The following is a 20,440-nucleotide window of genomic DNA, read 5'->3' as shown; positions in this document are numbered from 1 at the left end:
AACTATTTTTTGAAAGCTACTGAAAACCGAAACAATGCAATGAAAATGAGAAAAAATTCCTAGAAAATTGAGCATTTGATTTGGAAAGTTGTGATGGATGAATGGATTACAATCGGTATGAGACACCTCCTCCAACTATACAATTCTCGCCGGTGATGTATCTGAAAATGCAAAACTTTTTAGTTTTAATGAAAAATCGTTTTTGTAATTTTATTCTGATCTTTGACTGATATGATCCCGTAATTTTAGAGTAAAGAGTTTTGGTTTTGTTACATTTTGATTGAGTTCACCTTGATTTATTGGATGCCAAGAACTCGACGTAAGAAGCGACGTCAGATGGTCTTCCAAGTCTTCCCAATGGAATCATAGTTTCTAAATGTTGCTTGATTTGTTTCGCCTCTTCTTCAGATGCATTATCCCATACAGCACCAGTGCCATCACCTTCAACCATTCCAGACACTACACTATTCACTCGAACTCCCTTTTTAGCTGCACTCTGAGCAACTGCTTTGGTTAGAGAGAGTACACTATTTGATGCAACTGAATATAAACCCATGTCGATTGATGGCTGGAATCCGAAACATGATGTGATGTAGATGATACTACCATTTCTGAAAAATAATAGGCATTGAATTTAAATAAAAAATAAAATACGCGGAATTAGGAAGAAATTCGGCAAACAGCAGCATAATATTCGCGAGAATCTGATTCAAAAAAGATTGAAGCAATTATACTTTTTCATAGTTGTCACCGGGCCGAATCCGGGCCTTGAGATAACTCGCTTCAGAACGAAAATTATGAGTCGATCAACCTGTCAAATTGTAGGTCTCGGTGAGCTCTGGTGAAAATGAACATAGGCTTGTGTAGAGCTCACCGAGATCTACAATTTGACAGGCTGATCGGCTCATAATTGTTATTTTGAAGCGAGTTATCTCATGGCCCGCCAAGTCCCGGATCCGGCCCGGTGATAACTATTTAAAGGTTATATTTTATTATAGCTTCAAAGCAGGCCTATTTGCACCATTAAAAAAAAATTTACTTTGATTTAGCGAGAGTTGGGAGTGCGACTTGTGATAGACGGAAAGGAATAGTCAGTTTGTCGGCGAAGAGCTGAAATTCGAACGATTTAAAACTACAGTTCACTGATTGGCAGACTATAGGTGCTTCATATATCTTAGCCTCCGAACCTTGTCAAAATCTTGTTCTGAAGTCTCCACTATTTCTCCTCTAATTTCATTTTGTGGTGGAACAATGACAAGAGTATCCAAGCCACCCAGTTTCTCTGCTGCCTTTTGAATGAGCTCCTTTCGATGCTCTGGATTAGTGACATCCATTGAGAAAGCAGTCACATCTCCGCCCACCTAGAACAATTGTTTTCTTCACAATCCCTTAAGTATCTGAAACCTTTTTGTTGTCCTCTGCAACTTTCCCAATACTATTCGGGCAATCACCGGTTGCAGCAACTTTATAGCCCGCGAACGCGAGTCTTCTGACTACAGCTTTACCCAGTGTGGAGGTAGCCCCAATGACAAGTGCACAAGACATTTGCTCTGAATTCTGAAAGCCTGATGAGGAGGCATATTTGATGGTACACCTTAACATCAGGTACATTTATTTGGAAAGCCGTAGAAAAATAAAGAACATGTGAAAAATAAAACAGATCATTTTATTATTTTGGGAGGAGCAAAGTCGCTGGACTGAGAACTTTCGAAACCGGTTAGTTTCCCCAGTTGTACGGCTTATTATTCATGTTGCCATATTTTCCGAGATTTCCACCATTGTGCTGGTACTGCGAATGTTGATTCGGCTGAGCTGCCGGCTTCGATCCAGCCATCTTATCGTAACTCTTGCGGTCGTCGTCCTGTCCATACATCTGACGTCCTCCAGCATTACTTCCAACATTTGGCATCATGTTCATGAAACCGAATGTATGTGGAGCAGTTGGGTATGGCTGCTGCATGAACAATGAAGACAAGTTCGGCTGTTGCATGTAGTTGGTTGCTTGGAATCCAGGTGGAGGTCCAACATTTGACGGCTGCTGTGGCTGTTGATCACGAGAAGTTTGTGATCCGAACTTATTAAAGTCCATGAGACCATGAGTTTCTCGTTGTTGCCCTGATGGAACTTGTTGCGCACTAGCAGTTTGTGACAAAGCAGCAGACTGTGGAAGAATCGTCGACAAGTTCGCCAAGTCTACTCCCATTCCATACTGCATAAGAGCAGCGTATTGCTCATCACGAACTCCTGGCATTGGGCTGTACATGTTCATGTATGAGTTCATGTAGCCATAAGGCATTTGAGGAGTGAAAAGCATGTGCTGTGGATGCTGTGGATGTCCAGTTTGTTGAGGCTGGGCTGGAGGTGTCTGCTGTTGCTGTTGGGTCGCTTGCTGAGGCTGCTGCTGTTGTGGCTGTTGCTGTGTAGATTGCTGCGACGGAAGCTGACCAGGGTTCGGGAACTGCGACTTATTCGATGACAGCCGATCTGTTGGTGGATATGAAGCAGACGAGGTGTCGTAGGACAGGCCTCTATTCGTTTGACCATATCCGAGTGGAGGTGAAGATGATTTCAAATTGTAATCACCATTAGGAAGTGACGTCCTTTCTGGCTGAAAATTAGGCTGTGTGAAAATTAAATTGTTCACAAGGTCTTCATTACCTCAACTTGTTTCGGGATGATTCGGGAGGAGTTAAACAGGTTTTCACTATTGTTTGTTGAGATCGATGCAGCTGATGGTTCGGTTGGAGGAATTTGAGGGCTTGGAGGAGCGTCAACAAATCCAAACGAGTAGTCATGGATATTCGTTGGTTTAGCTCCAACAAATTCCACTCCTGGATCTGGCATTGTTTGAACGGGCGCAACACTTGGTACTGGTGACAATCCGAGCCCAGGTGCATCGTGCAGTCCAATTCCAAGTTCCGTTTTCAATTGAGTGGTCCAAGCCTGATTTGCTTGTTCTGGTGAGCTTTGTACATTGTCGTCGTGGTGAGTTGACACATTAGGTGTCTGTTCCTCTGCCAAGGCCGACGGTTCACTGAAATCACTACGATTTTGACATGATATAAACATATGCTCTGATATTGACTTACCTTTGGAAGAATCCATCTTCTCTTTCCTGTTGATGTGACGTTTCTGGCTCCGAGAATGTGGCCGCTTCGGGCTCCTCTTTAGCCGGGGATGTTCCAGCTGCTGCTGCTGACAAGGGTGGTTGTGGAGACAAACTCCTCCGTGGTGGTGCAGAAGGTTGGGGATTTTGAGCTTGCTGCTTTCGGAGAGCCTCCTTGCGGTGAGCTGCAGCTGCAACAGCCGCGAAGGAAATCGGTGCTGGGGCCGACGATGTCGCCACAGTTGCAGTGACCGATTCTTCTACTGGTGGTTGCACTTCTGTCACTGTTGTATCCACTTTTGTCGTCGAGTTCTCGTCGAGATCGGCAGTGAAGGCGTCTGCTTCGAGAGTTGAAGACGGTGCAACAGCTCGGGAGTAACCTCCTCTGCTACCACCTCCTCTTCCTCCTCGACCAACGTAGGGCCGTTCGAAACCGCCACGGGTTGGGCGAGGGGCTCCACCTTCTTTATTATCACGAGTCTCACGATTATGTTCTCGGCTTTCTCCTCGACTTTCGCGTGGGGCTCCATTAGATCGGCCACGACCTCCTCTGTCAACGAAACCAGTTCCTCCACCTCTTCCTCTTGCTACAAAGCTTCTGCTGTTGTAACTGCCTTCATCCGACTTCTTTTTCTCCTTTTTTGGTCCTTTTTGCTCAGTCCATGAATCAAGTTTATCGCCAGCCTCCAGGATGTGATCAATAGCTCCGTAGAGATTGTTGTCAGAGTCCAACAATGCTATCTCGGCTTGTGATTGTGTGCATCCGGTAGTTTCAATAATCTATAATAAAAGTAAATTGAAAAGGGAAGATCAATCCCACAAGGAGAGCATTATAATTAAGCCGTCTCATCAGATGGCTGAACATCTGGACATGCGCGAACACCTGCCTTCCCCGCATTCTATTTGCCATCTGGCTGGAGGCTGGACTGCCCATTGAAGTTTTTGCCAATTTACACTGACACCCTGACCAAGTACAAAACAACATCATGTGATGTAGTATCATGAGTCAGAGATCAGTATTACGAAAAAATAACGAAAGTATTTATTTAGTTTTTGAAAAAGCACTTACAGTTTTGATCATCAACTGTATATCCTCCTCTGTTCCGGAAACTCCTTCCGCTGTGAGTCGCTGAAGTCGCGCTTGATCGCTGGTAGCTTTTTTGTCGCCTTTAATACCCATTCTGTAAAAATAAAAAATGAACAGCTGTCAAAAAGTGCATTGTGTGAGAAAGTGCAAGAGGAGGTCATTGAGAATCAATAAAGAAAAGAAATGAAAAAGACGGGAATAGATATGAGCAATGCCCTATTTTGACAGATGAGAGAAATGGATTTTCGTGAAAAGAAACAGCTATGCAGATAGTAAGAACATTCAAAACTAAAAATGATCAAACAATTTTTTCAAGAAGAACATATCACAACGTCATGTATGATTCATTCAATTTTGAAATGTATGATTGTGAGTAAATTAACAGCTCACAAATAATTGATTTTTTTGTGAAAAAAAGATCAGAAATAAAAATGCATTTTTCGTCTGAAAAAATAACAAAAACTATTGAAATGTGTTAATCAGACGATAAAATTTGAGATAACGACCAACTTCTGTACAACCTTCACATAAACTCATTCTGAAATTTGCCGCATTTCGGAAAGTGAAGCGAGCGACTAGAGCAACAAAAAATAGGATGAAATAAGTATGAGACAACGAAGAGTGAGATGAAAACATCCAAAATCGGCAATTCTCGGGAAATCCCGCCAAAATCGATAATTTCCCGCATAATTTATCTGCTCTGATCACAAAAAAACGTCAAAAAATCGAACATGCTAGACTAGAATCACGTTCAAATCGCCGAAATTCCCGCAGTTGAATTGTGCGCGCGCACGCGATGCCGACCGCGACGCGACTCCGCCCAAAAATGCGGCCAAGGTCTCGCCCCGAATGGAGTACGGTATAAAATCAATGAGTATATAAAGCGGGGGTATTTTCTTTTTTCGAACATAATCGAATCGGATTTCTGCCGAATATTTGTTGCCAAATTCTATGGAAAAATTGGGGAAATGATGAAGGATTCGAATTTCACTTATCTAATAAGAAAATAACCCGAATAAATTAGAAATTGTCTAGGCAAATGTTTTAAGGCTATAAGGCATACGTTTAAAAATTTACGAAACAAGTATTTATCAGCCGCAAATTCGGAAAGTTTTATGAAATCATTTGTGATATATAACGACGTAGATATTCGCATCACAATTCGTTATTCTACGAGTCATTGAAGTTTTTGACCGAAATTCTTCACGTTGGTTTGCTTAAAACAATCTTATCCATCCAGAATAAAAAATTGAACATTAAACATTGCATTTTAGCCAGAATGAGTCTTCCTCGATTTCGTCTAGTACAAGGAAAAGCGCTGGGCGAACGGTCCACGCCACCAGTAGGAGCCAATATGACACCGGAACCGGTATGGTTTTAAAGAGTTCGTAGCTGAAATTTTGAATTTCCAGCCTCAGCCACAGATAAAACAGGAGGTAGAATATAATGCAGACACTCCGGAGCAAAGCATTCAAAATATCAAGACAGAAAGCCCAGTTTCACCCCAACAACAAGTCATGGGTGGAACTCCGCGTAAGTTTTTTTTTTCTAATTAAATATTCTAAATATCACAAAAGTTTCCTTCAGAACCCCCACTGATGATGAATCAACGACCTATACAACAAATGCATTATCAACCTCAACCTCAACCTCAACATCAACCCCAACATCAACCACAACCTCAACATCAACCCCAACCTCAACCTCAACCTCAACCTCAACCACCTCAGCAATTCCCTCAAATGATACCTCCAAACCAGAATCAAGCAGCTCAAAACATATCCGCTGAAGAGAGAAACGTTCAAAAATGTGTTCGATTTTTGAAAACACTAATCAGTTTGTCGAATAATGTAGATGCAGAGATGCCAGACAAGGCGGCAAGAGTAAAAAATTTGATCCAGGTATGAAACTTACGGTTAAAAAAGCTGAAAACTGAAAGTATGTCAGGTATTTTTTGTAAAATCATAAACTATATTTACAGGGTGTAATCTACATGGAAACGACAGCTGAAGAATTCACTCAAGATCTTCAACAGGTCCTCAAGTCACAAGCACAACCACATCTTCTACCATTCCTTCAGAACACACTTCCAGCTTTGAGAAATGCTGTGAGAAATGGTTCGTGTTTTGTGTTCAAAAATGATTTTATAAACAGGAACCTATGGTTTTACAGGAAGTGCCAGTGTAGAAGATGTTCATCCCCCACCCGGATACGTTTTCAACAATGGACGTGTTCCACTTCCACAACTTCCTCCACATCCACAAATTTCACAACAATCGCATACACCAATGGCAATTCAGCAACCAATTGGTTCCCAACAAATAATCAATCGATTGAATGGTCCAGTTATACAGCAGAGACCTCCACTGAACAACGGACCACCACTTCAATCGACTCCTCAGATTCCAGTTGTTCGTACGATGAGTGGACAAGCAGGACCAATGGCTCTAGGGCAAATACCTTCTGGACCACAACAGATGACACCGATTCCACAACAAACTGCACCACAGACTCCTCAAAATCTTCAGAATTCTATGCCCCCGTCCGGTCCGGTTCCAATGGAAGTAGATCCGGAGCCGGCGAGAACACGACAGTATCCCGAAGGATCACTGAAATCATCGATTCTAAAACCAGACGAGGTTCTCAACAGGATCACTAAACGAATGATGGCATCATGTTCTGTGGAAGAGGAGGCACTCATTGCAATTTCAGATGCAGTGGAATCACACTTGCGGGAGATGATAACGATGATGGCTGGGGTGGCAGAACATCGTGTTGAGTCGATGAGGTTAGTCCAAAACTCATAATTCGAGGTCTGATTTAAGAATTTTCAGAATTCCTGATAATTACATGGCAATTGATGATGTAAAACGACAACTTCGATTTTTGGAAGATTTGGATCGACAAGAGGAGGAAATGAGAGAATCGAGAGAAAAAGAATCATTGATCCGAATGAGTAAAAATAAGAATTCTGGAAAAGAGACGATTGAAAAAGCAAAAGAAATGCAGAGGCAAGATGCTGAAGCGAAACGAAATCGTGATGCAAATGCAGCTGCAATTGCAGCATTGTCAACCAATCGAACGGTTAAGAATAAGTGAGTTTTGAAATTTTGGAACGAAAACATTAAAAAGACAAATTATTTTCATAAAAGAGAAATCATTCGCTATTGTTTAGGCCGCAAATCACATTCACCTCATTTAGAAAGTTCATAATTTCTGTTGATAACTCACTCAGCTGACCACAAAGGTAGTTTCGATCGAAAGCATCACGCGTTGAACTTTTTGCCAACAAATATGAGAAAAAAGAAAGGGAAAAAGAAAATAGTCTACACCAAACATATAAAATAACGAGACAATACGCGTCAATTAATTTCATAAAAACGAAATGGAGACAAATCACAAGACTTCTTCATGACATCAGAGAAAATATGATGTGATTTATATGTAGACAGTGTTCGAGAAGGAAAATACAAATTTCGATTTCTAGGAAAATACTTCCATTAACAGTTCATTTAAAATCTATCTCTCTCTATTCATTCTCAATAATATTTCAGATGGGAAGGAGCGTCGTCAGCATCAACTGCACCACGCCCACGCACTGTTCGAGTAACCACTCGTGATCTTCACCTTCTAGTCAATCAGGATAATCGATTTAATGGGTTCGTTTACTATCGATGAAACCTCTTTGATTTTTAGTTTCGTCGGAGTGTTCATCTTTTTTAAAAGAAAAATTTCTCAATCTCCCAATTTCCTTGTTTTCCTTATATTAAACCAGTCGGTTCACGTCGCCGTTAGGCGACGTGAACCTCCTTCTTAACACCACCCTTCTAGGTGTTACAGCGCCTGCGGCGTTTCTCACATGGTTCAAACAATCGGGGTCTCAGAATTATCTTTTTCTTCTGGTCCTATAACTTTTCTTCAGTTGTTAGTAGTTTTTATTAGCTGAGCAACCCGTTCCAGAGAAAACAATTAAAACATCCCTACTTTTTTGATAAGATTTCGGCAAATAACTTTAGAAGAACAGGAACTTGGTAACTCTATTTTCCCCTTATCAAAAGACAGGTGATCCTCTAAATATTACGTTTTTTTTTACTTTTGACTGATCGGCGGCTGTTTTTTGCCTGTCTGAGAAACCCTTCACCAAAAGAGAATTTCCTATTCACATCTTCAAAAGTTGCGTTTAAAGTATTCTTTTGAAGTTTTTGACTTATCGGCGGCGATGCCGCCTCTCTTCTCTGGATTACTTCGAAACTAAAACTATTTTACACATATTTCTAAGTTGAAAAGTTAAAGAAGCACCTTATTTAGTCTATTTCGATTTCAATACTTCTCATTCGTACATGACAGTACTTCACAAAAATTCTTTTAATTCTTTTAAAAAACACTTTTTGAGTTTTTAAACGATCGGTGGCAATACTGCATGACTTCCCCAAGAAGCTTCGGACGAAAAACGTATTGTTAACTACTATCAAGTTTCTGACTCGGTGTTTGTAGGATTGTAATTTTTAAACACCGTCAAAGTGAGAACTCAATCATCCATTATGACAGAGTTTGAGCGGTGTGTACAGTGTTAACAGAAAGATAGCTACTCCACCCTTTTGTTCTACAAATCTCGGCTATAACAATATATTTACAACTTCCATATACTGGCTATGTTCTTATCAAAACAAAAATCCAAAAAAACAATTTCCGACCTGGCGGTAACGAACTCGCCACCCCACGCGTGAGAGTCATCTGCGTAGACCGCTACACCAAACACGCGCGGCCGAGGCGCTTTCGAGAATGCAGTCAAGAAACAACCGAGCCAATAGTGTGAGATTGATTTTTTGAACTTTCTACCACCCTGTCGGGACACACCTTTCTCAACGCTTTTTACTGTTGAAATCGGTATCGTTTCCAGATGACGTCAAATTTGATATTTTAGAAAAAAGAAAAGTTCGGGCATCATCTAAGCGCAATTTCCTATCTATCTATCCAGATTTCATTAAAATCGGTCCAGTACGGAGGGAGTTATGATCGGCGACAAACGGAATCTGTTGAATATTATTAGTAAAGATACGAATTTTCAGAACCTTCATCCGCGAAAAGCTGTCATATGGTGGCCCTGCTATCGACACAACCATCTAATAATCTGATTCGTCTGAAATTGTGATAAATTTACGTCATTGCACTAAAATTAAGTCTTCTCGCTAGTCTTTTTTTCCAGATTTTTTTCCAATTTATCTGAATTAATGAAAACATTTTTTAATTTACTTATTGATTAACATTAAAAAATAAAATAAAGCGAAAAATACAGCAAAAAATACATACAATTCAATAAATAAACAAAAAGTTACATAATTAAAGTGAAAAGAAAAAAAGAGTGCAAAAAAATTGGTTACTTTTTAGATTCTAAATTTACTTTGTCCTCCGAAGTTTTGACGTAGTGTCGGAGGGAAACTGGCAGAGGAAGTTCCTCGACTCGGCGGTGGAAATTCCTATTCGCCAGCCGAAGGAACGCGTTGCGTTCCTGACGTCGTCGGAGGACTTCCTGAAGAAAAACAATTAAAGTTGTAAGAATTTAAGAGTATTTTATGAATTCAACATGTTTTTCAAGTATATGAAAGGTCATTTTTCAACAATTTCATATTACCATACTTGTCAAATCACGGGCCGGCCCGGGCCGGGCCCGCTGAAAATTTCAGGGCCCGGGCCGGCCCGCAGGGCCCGCAGCAAAAAATTATTTTTGAAAAATAGAATTGAAAGTCTTGGAAATTAAATTTTTTCTTCGGTTTATACTAAATCGAGGTCGGGGGATTCGATAAGACTACTTTCAGAAGCCTCCAGCAAGTTCTTGATCCTGATTCTGATCATCGGCTGATTATCACAGAGACTTTGAGAGGCTCAAAGTTTATAGAGACAAAATAACTTATTCTGACAATTTTCGTTTTCACTTGTTGTCATTTTATAATTTCTAATCAATAATATGTTTGCCATGAAGTAGTAAACGAAAGAACAATGGGAAAACGACTAAAAAATTTTTTTTCAATATTTTGACGGGCCGAACGGGCCGGGCCGGGCCAGCCCGGCCCGGCCCGTGACAAGTATGCATATTACAAATAGTCAATCCCATGGGGGAAAATGAAACTAACCCCCGATCTTGCATTCTGCTGTCTTTGCATTTGATGGATTCGATACATTGGTTGGAAGAGTGTCATTTCAACTGGCGCTGTAAAAACTTTAGATTAAGAGAGTCGAAATGTTTAGACCCTTAAAACCCATTTACTTACTCAGTCCAGCTGGAAAATGCGTCTCCTCCGGATCATTCGCATCCTCATCATCCGAACTTGAAGCATCTTGTTCAGCTTGTAACACATCCGAAAGCGATGGCTCATTGTCAGTGACTCCCGACGATGTGGATGGTTGATTTGGATCCGGCTCCTCCTCCCCTTCTTGTTCGTCTTCATCTCCAGTTATATTTCCATCAATTGGTTCACGTCGGTACGCTCCAAAAGTGAAATTAATTCTAATCTCAGGATCGATTTCTGGTTCTCTTCGTCTTGTTTGTGGTCTTAGTCTGCTGAGAATCTCATCATCACCATGACCCATTACTCCTTGGTAATCTGAGATTGCCATTGCCATTTGTTCAGCGATAAGTTGGAAACGATCTTCACTATTATTTGGAGAAAAAGTCTCTTCCCATCTTATCCGAAATGGTTCCTGTAGCAACAAGTCTGAAAACCGAGCATCTTCTCTTTCAATCCCTAATCGTAAATATTGTGAATACTGCTCAAAAGCAGCGAATCTTCTGTTATCAGCATCAACTCTCGCCATCATATTTCTTCTCGAGTGTTCTGACCGCCGACGAATCTCTTCCATTTCTTGATGTTCATGTCTTAATTCCGCAAGGCGTTGTTCCTCATTCCGAGTTTGTTCTCTCAAAACTTCCATTTGCCTTCTATGTTGTTCATCCAGCTCAGCCAGTTCTGCTACATAACTGGGTACACCGGATGTCGAACTTGATTCATGAGATGCTTGCTGTGTGGCTACTGGGTTTCCATTCGCATTTCTCTTCAAGTTACGAGGTGAGAACAAAGCCTTGAGCCTCTTACCAAATCCAGTACGTTTTTTGTTTTTGTTGACAGGAAAATCATATGGTCTCTTGAACTTGCTGTCATCAGAAGAAGCTTCTGGTCTTCTGAGTGTTCCTCCGTTTCCAAGTGGATACGCTCCAGAACTTCCTGGTTCACATTCTTCTTCCTCTTCTTTTTCTTCAACCGCCACATTATCACTGACTTGAGGAGAAGCGGTTGAGCTAGATCCTTGGTTACTTCCTGCTAGAGTTCCTCCGTTACCAAATGGATAAGCACCGGAACTTCCAGGAACATCATCTAAAGTCTCTTGATCCTGAGCCATTTTTGACGTGCTTTCTGTATCTTTCATCTCTTCTTCTTCCGTTGATTGCTCTTTTGGAGACTTATCTCTTGTACCGTGTACATTTGTTTTTCGTCTGAAGTTTCGAAATTCGGGTTTTCCCTTCTTCGTCATATCCCTAATGAATTCACGTTGAGTTCTTTTTGCATTCTTCAATATATCGAAAGGAGAAGTACTAAAACGTCTCGAGCAAGATATCGTAATAGCTGAAGGTGATTGATCGGATGCTGCTCTACGACGAGTAGGAGGAGAATCACTTTCAGATCTGACTCCAGTTGGTCTTGATATCAGGAAATTGACATATTCGCAACGCGGAAGTTGATGACCTCCTTCTCTTTGTGGGTTATTATCCCTTGGACCTTGTGGTTGAAGATCATCACCGTCTGATTCAAAATCAGAATCAATATCAGGTGTACTCGGTGGTGGAGGTGCCGATTCTTTGAGTTTTGCATCATTGTTAAAATTATTAACGTCGCTTGAAGATGACCATCTGGAGGAATCCAAGTCGGAATTAATAGATGCAAATGGATCGAGTGTTTTCGTATCAACGGTCGGCATGACCGGAGAATCGTTGGGGCCTCCTGGATGTATAACTGATGGAGTAACAGAAACCTGAAGACTCCTCTGAAGAGATTCTAGCCAAGACGCAGCAACTGAGGGAGTAGGTTGAAGAATTGAATGACGAAAACTTCCTAAATCTGGGAAATCCGTTGTATCAGTTGGGCTTCTTGTTCTATTTCCATCATTGGTGTCGTTTTCTGCGTGACTGGATCCTTCATCCATAGCTTCAACACTCTCTGGTTGTGATTCTGCAGATGATATACTTGAAATCGATGGACTGTAACTAGTACTTCGTGAAGAGAGATCAGAAAGACTCAAAGATTCAGTAGAATCTGAATCATCTCTATCAAGACCTCGAATAAAGTCGGCTTCCATCGCTTCTGCCACGCTCACACGCTCACGCTCAGGTGGTAGAACTAGATGGGCGGGAGCATCAGCTCTTCTGTTTGAAATTTGATCGTTCAATTCCTGATGCATTGCAGCTAAAGCAGTCTCCAATTCTCGTCTTCGTGTCGTAAGTTGGCGTTCATTATTGACGTATCGATTAGTCACTTCCTCCAGTGTAGGAGGTCCATTTCGTCTGCGTTGATCTCGCAGGAATCGAACTCGTTCTCCAATGTCTCCTCTTTCTCGTTGAATTCCGAAAAGAGTGGATTCTTCTGGTAGTCGTCCTCCGATTGGAACAACTATTGAGGCATTGATATAACGTCGAACGCGACGAGTGTAGGCTTCTTCGCGAAGTTGGCGACGAATGTCTTGGCGAGAGATATGGATAAGAGATTGAGCACTGAAATGAAGAGATTGAAGATATAGGTTATACTAATGAGGCATATTTAAGTCACATGTCCGTTATTTCTAGAGCCGCAAAAAACACAAGATAATGTCAAGGAAACTGTACCTTTCAAATATTGGAGTAGGTGGTCGTTGTTCTATAGGAAGTTGTATGCCTTCAGCAAATGAAAGTCCCACAATTGTCTCACAGTTTGAGTCATTTTCACTAGTTCTCGTGTATCGGATAATCTGAAAAAAAACTGCTTGGTAAGATGAAGTAGTCTCATTAGTGATCTGTAGAGAGTCATTCCAAAATATAAATCCAAAAAACTCACACATCGGTTTCCTGGAACCAATAGAATTCCTCCGATTTTCAGCATCCGTATAGCACGACACAGCACACTTTTGTCTCTGATAATGAATCCAATGTAAATTCGATCGTAACGATGTTGATGGTGCCTCCACATGTCCGGATCATAAATATCTCCTAATTTCAACTTCGGTCTTGCCCACCCAACGGAGCTGGCACATTTCTTTCTTGCCCATTTGTCCATGTTCTCCTCTGCATAGTCGAGTAGGTTCTGGTAGAGTTCGATTCCATGGTTAACTCCCGTATCACCTAAAAAAATATTTTCAAAATAAATTAAAGTTTTCTGATTTTCAACTCACCAATCAAAATTCCTATTACAGTACTCAAAAATCCAGATCCAGACCCAACATTCAAGACTGTTTGTCCTTTGGAGAGACGGAACAATTCAACAATTCGAGTATAGACATCAACTGCTGACATATGAAGAGCACCAGGAAAGAATTGGCCACCAGGTTGATGGAGGATTCTAGTAGGCATACGAGCATTTCTACGACTACCGGCTGGAACGAACTTGATGTAATTGACAAGACGGAAGGCACGTTCAATATTCCGTTGATTGATTGCTCTTGTCTCAACTAGACTATCAACGAGATCGTCATTCGTGTGGTTACTTTCAACATTACCCATTTTCTGAAATTGATATTGTTAGAGAGAGAGGAAAATCTTGGAAGTTTTTTGGAAAGTAACTAAATTGAGTTTTCATGAAGGGAGAGAAATTGATTGGCTCAAACTGATAAGATAAGAGATAACAGGAAAACGGAAAAGTGCAATCGACTGACACGGTGGTGGCACCGTGTGATGTGTAAAGAGCGTCGGGTCTCTCCTCGCCTAGTTTTTTTTTCGAGAAAACTCCATGTTCGCGGCCACGCGACATATTTGCTGAAAAGGGGCGGAGCTTTCCTGTCTCGGCACTGTATCAGTTGTTTGTGTTCGCTTCAAATCAAGAGGCTTTATCATTTGGAACGTGAAATATAGGCGAAACCACGCATCTGTCCTTTACTCACGAAAAATCTGAATCGAAGGCATTCACGACGACTCTGGCTTTTAGACCTCCATGTGGACAAAATGTTAGTGCGGCACTTTATTAAAAAAAAACATTCATCAGAAAGTTTCCTGCTTTTTTCAGTATCCATTAAGCGCAGTTGTACCGAGAAGCCTAAGAAGTAAGATCTATGTGTTGCTTTTTGGATCTCTGGTACACAAGACTGTTTTTCTTAGGAAAAAGTGAGAAACAGTAACCACCATAACAACCAGTAAGGCTTGTAAAGACAAACGGAAAACTCTAGAAACACTTTAAAAGTTGAACCACCTAGGCCCGCGGTTCTACCGACGCATGTCATGCTTCTCGTTTAAAACAAACAAACAAACATTCTAGGTGCTCATTGCTCTTTCCGATGGCACTGAAACATTTCAATAGTTGGTTTACGAAAGAATCATTCCAAAACTTTCAGAAGAAATTGATCAAACGGTTCGAACGGAGCGAAGAACGTTCTAGCATCGAATTGCAAGCAAAACGAAATGAAGAGAGAAGAATGGCTGTCCCCTTTCAACCCTCTCTCTTCGACTGCCCTCTGCCAGCAACAAGCATGATAGAGATAGAAAGTACATAATAGAGTTGGAGAGAGTGCTAGAGAAAAAAAACCAAAAAAAAAACAAAACTGCAGAGATAACAAAGAAAACGATGAGGGTTCAGACATAGAATACTCCTTGGCGCGCGGCATGTATAGAGATACGCAGAGAATGGGCACCAGAAGAGAAGAGAGATTGGGTGTTAGATGAAGACGTAGGAAATAGAAGAAGGAGAAGCGGTGTCAGCGAGTTGGGGGAGGAATCAAAAGGGCATGAAACAGAGAAGATATGAAAAAGAGAAGAAGAAGAAGAAGAGAGAATGGAAGGAGACTCCAATGAACCAATGGCTACAATGCGGGGGGGGGGGGGGGGGGGGGGGGAACGATGAGAACGGTGTCAACCAAGGTGCCAGGCTCTGTGAGCAGTTTATGTGTGTTTCTGTCGAAGGATCCACTTTTATATGTGCGCAAACTGGCACCATTTGGGGATGTTTTTTGTGGAATTGCTAGTTGAATGAGTGGCAGGAGTACGGTAGTCTAACAAGAAAACTCATTTTATTCATCAAATTATTTCGGCAGCGGTGATTTGATTTCTGGCATCAGAACTGGCTTAGAATTATGAGAGGAAAATGTTTTTATTCTTTTTTGTTCACTCGGCAATATTTTTGGAAGAATATTGCGCTGCCACGAACTACGTATTGAGTCAAAGTCCAATTGCGCTCCCGATGAAACTTTAGCACCGTTTTTCTCACTATCATAGAGGCATATGTTCTCCCACTGATAATCAAAGTTTATCGGGGAAAAAAACTGTACAGAAAACTGCCTTAATCAGATTTTGAACGCCGCTAAATCATTCAAGTCAAGATGAAGAACCCCTGCCAAACCCTGAAACCCAAAAAAGTACAGTACGCCCAATATCAAAAATGAATTTCGTCTCAAAGAGAATGTTCCCTTGTAGAACCGAAGGAATGCAGTCGTCGAAGACACTGCAAGTTTATTTTTTATAAAATGATTTGACAGAAACTTTCGGCAGCGGATAGACAGAAATATTGATTTGAAAAGTATATGATTCACATACTCTCACTATCTCTTCTCACATCAATTTTTTTTCAAAGTATCTCTTATCGGAAGGCCATGAGAAGGCTGCCAAGGTTTACGAAATTTGAAGAAGGGAATGAACGATGTGACGACATAAACTTGAGGGGACGAATATACATTCTGCTGCGTGGTTCAGAGAAAACATAGTGAACCACACAGAAAGTATGAGTTCCATTTCTCAGTTTTAGTTGTTTTAGTTGTTCGAATTGAGGCCCCCGGAAGAGAAGGTATTAGTTTTTCAGTGTTCAGTTGAAAAATCTCAAACTTCTAAAAGAGAACAAGAGAGCCATATCGATCATGCCAAAGAATTGAGATTGCTTGAGAAAGAGATTAAAGAAAGAAAAGGAATAAAAATGTCCATTTGCAAGTGTCGCTGGTTACTATAACAACGGAGGAGCAATGTATCATTTTCACTTGTGGACGGAGAAGTCGTCTGTTGGATGCGATCAGAAAATCTCGAGTAGATATTTTTAGAGCTAAACAGTGAGATTTCTTAACTGTGTTCATTGTTTAATTGTGCATGGAGATATACCGGATCTACTTGGAACAATTCGAAAATTTTCATTTTTCCAGAGTGCTTGAAGGACTAAAATCATTTCGAAATTCCAAAAATTGTCTTTAGTGAACACTAAATAAGTACTTGGTAGACGTCATGACCATGCGAATGCAGATACTTTTTTCTCTCCCAACTACTTTTATCGCAAGAAAGATCTTGCCTTCATTAGAAGTATTCGTCCTCGAATTTAAAAATTTGTCAATGGGATTGAAAGAGTTTTGATTTGAATCGATAAACGAAGTCTACAGGGACTTTCAAAAGAAACTAAAAATGAAAATTTAAGATTTTATCAAAACGATCTTATCAAATGGGTTATCGTCTCTGGAAATCATGATTTTGATTATCTGATTAGATAAGACATTATATAAGGAGCCCGAAACTCTTCAGAAGTTACAGTAATTCAAAATGAACTGTTTCCGTATTCTTCTCGCGATCAGTGCCTTCTTCGCCACTGCATCTTCCTCGGATATCAGCCAACGGAATGTTGATTTCTTGAAGACTCAATTTGGATTTCTCGAGAAGTTCATTCAATACAAGGACCGAGACTCTATTAATAAGCTTATCACAAAATACTTCCTCTTTCAAACGACATGCGATGGGAATGAGATGGGAAGAGGTGAGAGGAATCAGTAGTTATCTTGTCTGAAACTGTATTGTTATAGAGCATTTCATCGATGCCGTCTTCAACATGTCATCAAATGCTTCCTTCCATGTTGAAGTTCTAGATGCCAAGTATGGAAACGAACAACATAAGTGCATCGATAATCTCAATCTGAAATTGAAAATTCATGGATTCGGTGAACCGGTGGTTGTTGAAGGATGGTGGGGGATCTATGACCTTGAAACCGTCGCAACCTGGGTTTCTGGAAGACCCGAAGGATGTAGAAAGTAGAGTGTTTGGTTAAAAGATAAAACTATTTCGAAAGAATGAAACAGCACCGATATCAACATTCTGAATTATGATTTCCCGGAAAATTAAACAATAAAATGCAGAAAATAATAACTTGAAAGAGTAAACTATTCTAAAATTCCATATTGACTTCTCGTTCTTTGGCTTCTCGTTGTGATTCAGCGGCATGGGAGTAGTATCTGGAAATGAATAGAAGTAGGTTTCAATTGTTGATCGTGTAAAGAATACTGTAGCCACCTATAATTCAAGAATAGTACCTTCATTTCTTCATGAAAAAGAAATGTAGAAGGCTAACTTTCAGTGTTCACAGAATGTAATTTCCGAGTGGACACCACCCAAAAAAAGAAAAAGGGAATGCTCACCTGTTAAGAATAAATAATTGTGAAATGAAAATCTTGATGTATATTCCTGCGAACGCAATCAAGATCGCTTTTCGTTCTGAAAATGGGTAGAGGATAAAACTTGAGAATCAGCAATAACTGCATCTCTAATTTACTTCTTGTTCGATAGAAAGTACCAAAATCAGAAATTCAGAAATTCAAATATTAGAAAAACTTACGAGAAATCCATTCGTATGGGTCTTCTGGTCCGGCTTCTTCTTTTTTCGGCATTTCTTCTGTTGGATTTCCATGATAATCTGACATCCATGCAATCACCACAATTATAGCACAAATGAATCGAGCAACCTGCAAAAAGTGGAACGAGTCATTTGAATTTTTACTTTTGACTCGACTTTCTTCGTGTAACTCTTCAAAGCGAACACGAAAATCTAATTTACTCACCGTAAAAGCCACTGAAACCAGGATCGCTCTGATATCTTTCGTGTGAACTGCTACAACCAATGAGATGAAAAATCCAGTGAATAGTATGAAGAATGCCAGGAAACCAACAATATAATGTGCGGAAAATGATTTTCCATTGATGAAATAGTAGGCAAGGGATACCAGAAGGGCGGCACAGAGGAGGACATCCACAAGGACTGATATTATTAGAGAGACCTGGACAGAAAAATAACTTTAAATAAATTATTGATATTCCAGCTCACATTTTTATACATATACTTTAAAAACTATCTCACATAACAATGTGTACCTAAGCTAAGAAATTTGAAGTAACTTGAAAGTAACTATTTTCAGTTAAATCACATTTAACTAGAGTGTGCTACTTTGAAAAAAAAAAACAAACATCTTGACATTATTTGCAACTAAAAATACCTTGCATGTTCTTGTTGACAACATTGAATGAAATGGCTAACAATATGAATATGAACTGGCAAATTTATTCACTGATTACTAATGAACACATATTTATTCGGTGCAGTGAGATAATATATTTATAGAAACTGGTAGGTCGTTGTGACAAAAATACCATTAAGGTTTCATGGTGATCCGGAACTTTATAAATTCAAAAGTTTGGATACCGAATCTTCAAAGTTTTTCAGACTTTTGGGAAACTTCTCACTTAGAAGATGGAAGATTTTCAGAACAAGAAGAAGTCTAACCTCTACAAACCTACCCTAATAGCTTTCTTCGACTGATTCCGGTTGCAGCACAACATTTTTAAAATAAATAATTTAGTTTAACTTCCGAAAAAGTTACAGTACTGAAAATTTAAGACGGTCGGTTGCTACCACAGAATAGTTGTGTAGTGACAATAGAAGACACGGAACGAAATGAATCATTTGAAAGTGGGGAGGAGAGGCGGCTGTTTTACTTTCTGTCAACAGATGGTGGAAAGGAAAACAAGTGGAAAACAGGTAGGGGGGATTTGGTGGTAATGGGAGAAGTGGAATGGAATGGAAGAAGGTTTTTATTTCTGTCGGGTAGGTTGACAGGAGGAGAAAGGAGACTGTTGGGAATAACCGTGATCTTTGAGATTCAGGAAATTGAAGTCGTCGAATAATGACATCACATGCGTTCGTCTAGTCTCCTGACTTTATAGTTTTGATCTTTTTTATTTCGAAATGGTTTGGAATACCAGTGAAACAGTATAGCCTAAAGATGACTTGATTGTTTTTTTCATGGGGCTCTTGATGTGTGGAAAAACAGGTTTTCCGTTTTTCGCCGTTTTTTACCTGAGGTGAATAGTCCCATAAAATCGGTACATTTTCAATAAAAATAAGTTGTTTTGGAGGATAACCTGGTACTATGTACTTCCTTGGTATTAACCTACACGATGGATTAACAAGAGACCGAAGGTTACAACATGTCTAGAATAGTCTGTACCTGCCAAACTGGGAACAGACTAATTATTAGGCAGATAGGCATGTAGAGTAGAGCAGCCTATTTTTCCAGAAATTACGGGTTATCGCTACAATTTTTCTAATTAAGAAATGATCTTGGAGTACTGTGAAGTTTATAAAATAAACTTATAAGAACAGAAAAATAAGACTGCAGAGATTTCAAATCGAAAAAGAATTAGTCGAGTTACGAGAGATTTGTAAATTATTAAATGACAGAGCCAATTCCAAGTAAAATTTGAAAGCAAAGTCTGAATCTCGGCGACGTCGACTTCTCGACTGTATACTTTCTTGCAATTTGACAATATTGTGTTCACAACGTTCAGGTGATCAAAAAGCACAAGTTTCTATTGAAACTCGTCATTCTATATTATAAATGTTTGAACACTTTTCATACATTTTGCATTGAATTTTCACAGTTGATCAGTTTTATGAATAATTCATTTCACAAACCTTGAATACTATCAGTTCAGTGTTTTTTATTTGAGAAAATATCCAATTTTAGGACAGGGAAGTTTTTCTTATTAGCACTTCACACAAAAACAAGTTATGTACTTTTTGTTTTTTGATAAGAGAAAAGAGAGTTATAGTATCTTCCTTAACAGTTCTTGTTTTGATTGTTTTCAAAGGCTTGTAGATAATTTGGAAGTGAAAATACCGTTGAAGTAGGGGGTTCAAATGATTACCAAGTCTGATGAGATTGTAATAACTTCAAAGAAGAATTGGGGAAGAATCAAGTTCTCAACAAAACAGAAATCAGC

General features: G+C 39.9%; 6 protein-coding genes across 6 annotated transcripts; 2 read left to right on the top strand and 4 right to left on the bottom strand.

The window, feature by feature from the left end:
* Positions 1-106: 106 nt before the first annotated feature.
* On the bottom strand, positions 107-1,545 carry GCK72_001114 (uncharacterized protein; the record flags this gene model as incomplete). The annotated part of the gene is made up of 5 exons (XM_003111248.2): positions 107-161; positions 291-611; positions 1,040-1,110; positions 1,188-1,361; positions 1,405-1,545. The coding sequence occupies 5 exons, from the start codon at positions 1,543-1,545 to the stop codon at positions 107-109; spliced, it is 762 nt and encodes a 253-aa protein (XP_003111296.2).
* A 172-nt stretch (positions 1,546-1,717) lies between these two features.
* Positions 1,718-4,286, bottom strand: GCK72_001113 (uncharacterized protein; the record flags this gene model as incomplete). The annotated part of the gene is made up of 4 exons (XM_053722845.1): positions 1,718-2,608; positions 2,659-3,034; positions 3,090-3,886; positions 4,176-4,286. 4 exons carry the CDS (start codon positions 4,284-4,286, stop codon positions 1,718-1,720), a joined length of 2,175 nt encoding a protein of 724 aa, XP_053591490.1.
* Positions 4,287-5,472: 1,186 nt separating this feature from the next.
* On the top strand, positions 5,473-7,871 carry GCK72_001112 (uncharacterized protein; the record flags this gene model as incomplete). Its single annotated transcript, XM_003111336.2, has 7 exons — positions 5,473-5,562; positions 5,606-5,726; positions 5,781-6,094; positions 6,175-6,310; positions 6,366-6,981; positions 7,028-7,288; positions 7,748-7,871. 7 exons carry the CDS (start codon positions 5,473-5,475, stop codon positions 7,869-7,871), a joined length of 1,662 nt encoding a protein of 553 aa, XP_003111384.2.
* A 1,699-nt stretch (positions 7,872-9,570) lies between these two features.
* GCK72_001111 (uncharacterized protein) lies at positions 9,571-13,935 on the bottom strand (the record flags this gene model as incomplete). The annotated part of the gene is made up of 6 exons (XM_003111165.2): positions 9,571-9,723; positions 10,325-10,401; positions 10,463-12,954; positions 13,066-13,187; positions 13,274-13,557; positions 13,608-13,935. 6 exons carry the CDS (start codon positions 13,933-13,935, stop codon positions 9,571-9,573), a joined length of 3,456 nt encoding a protein of 1,151 aa, XP_003111213.2.
* Positions 13,936-16,935: 3,000 nt separating this feature from the next.
* GCK72_001110 (uncharacterized protein) lies at positions 16,936-17,422 on the top strand (the record flags this gene model as incomplete). The annotated part of the gene is made up of 2 exons (XM_003111250.2): positions 16,936-17,146; positions 17,193-17,422. The coding sequence occupies 2 exons, from the start codon at positions 16,936-16,938 to the stop codon at positions 17,420-17,422; spliced, it is 441 nt and encodes a 146-aa protein (XP_003111298.2).
* Positions 17,423-17,552: 130 nt separating this feature from the next.
* Positions 17,553-18,678, bottom strand: GCK72_001109 (uncharacterized protein; the record flags this gene model as incomplete). The annotated part of the gene is made up of 5 exons (XM_003111102.2): positions 17,553-17,619; positions 17,803-17,878; positions 18,000-18,126; positions 18,223-18,438; positions 18,655-18,678. The coding sequence occupies 5 exons, from the start codon at positions 18,676-18,678 to the stop codon at positions 17,553-17,555; spliced, it is 510 nt and encodes a 169-aa protein (XP_003111150.2).
* Between the last annotated feature and the right edge of the window lie 1,762 nt (positions 18,679-20,440).

This window comes from Caenorhabditis remanei, chromosome I, assembly GCF_010183535.1.
Source record: "Caenorhabditis remanei strain PX506 chromosome I, whole genome shotgun sequence".
In the NCBI taxonomy this organism is placed as follows: Eukaryota; Metazoa; Nematoda; class Chromadorea; order Rhabditida; family Rhabditidae; genus Caenorhabditis; species Caenorhabditis remanei.
This window is presented reverse-complemented; position numbering and strand designations above follow the sequence as displayed.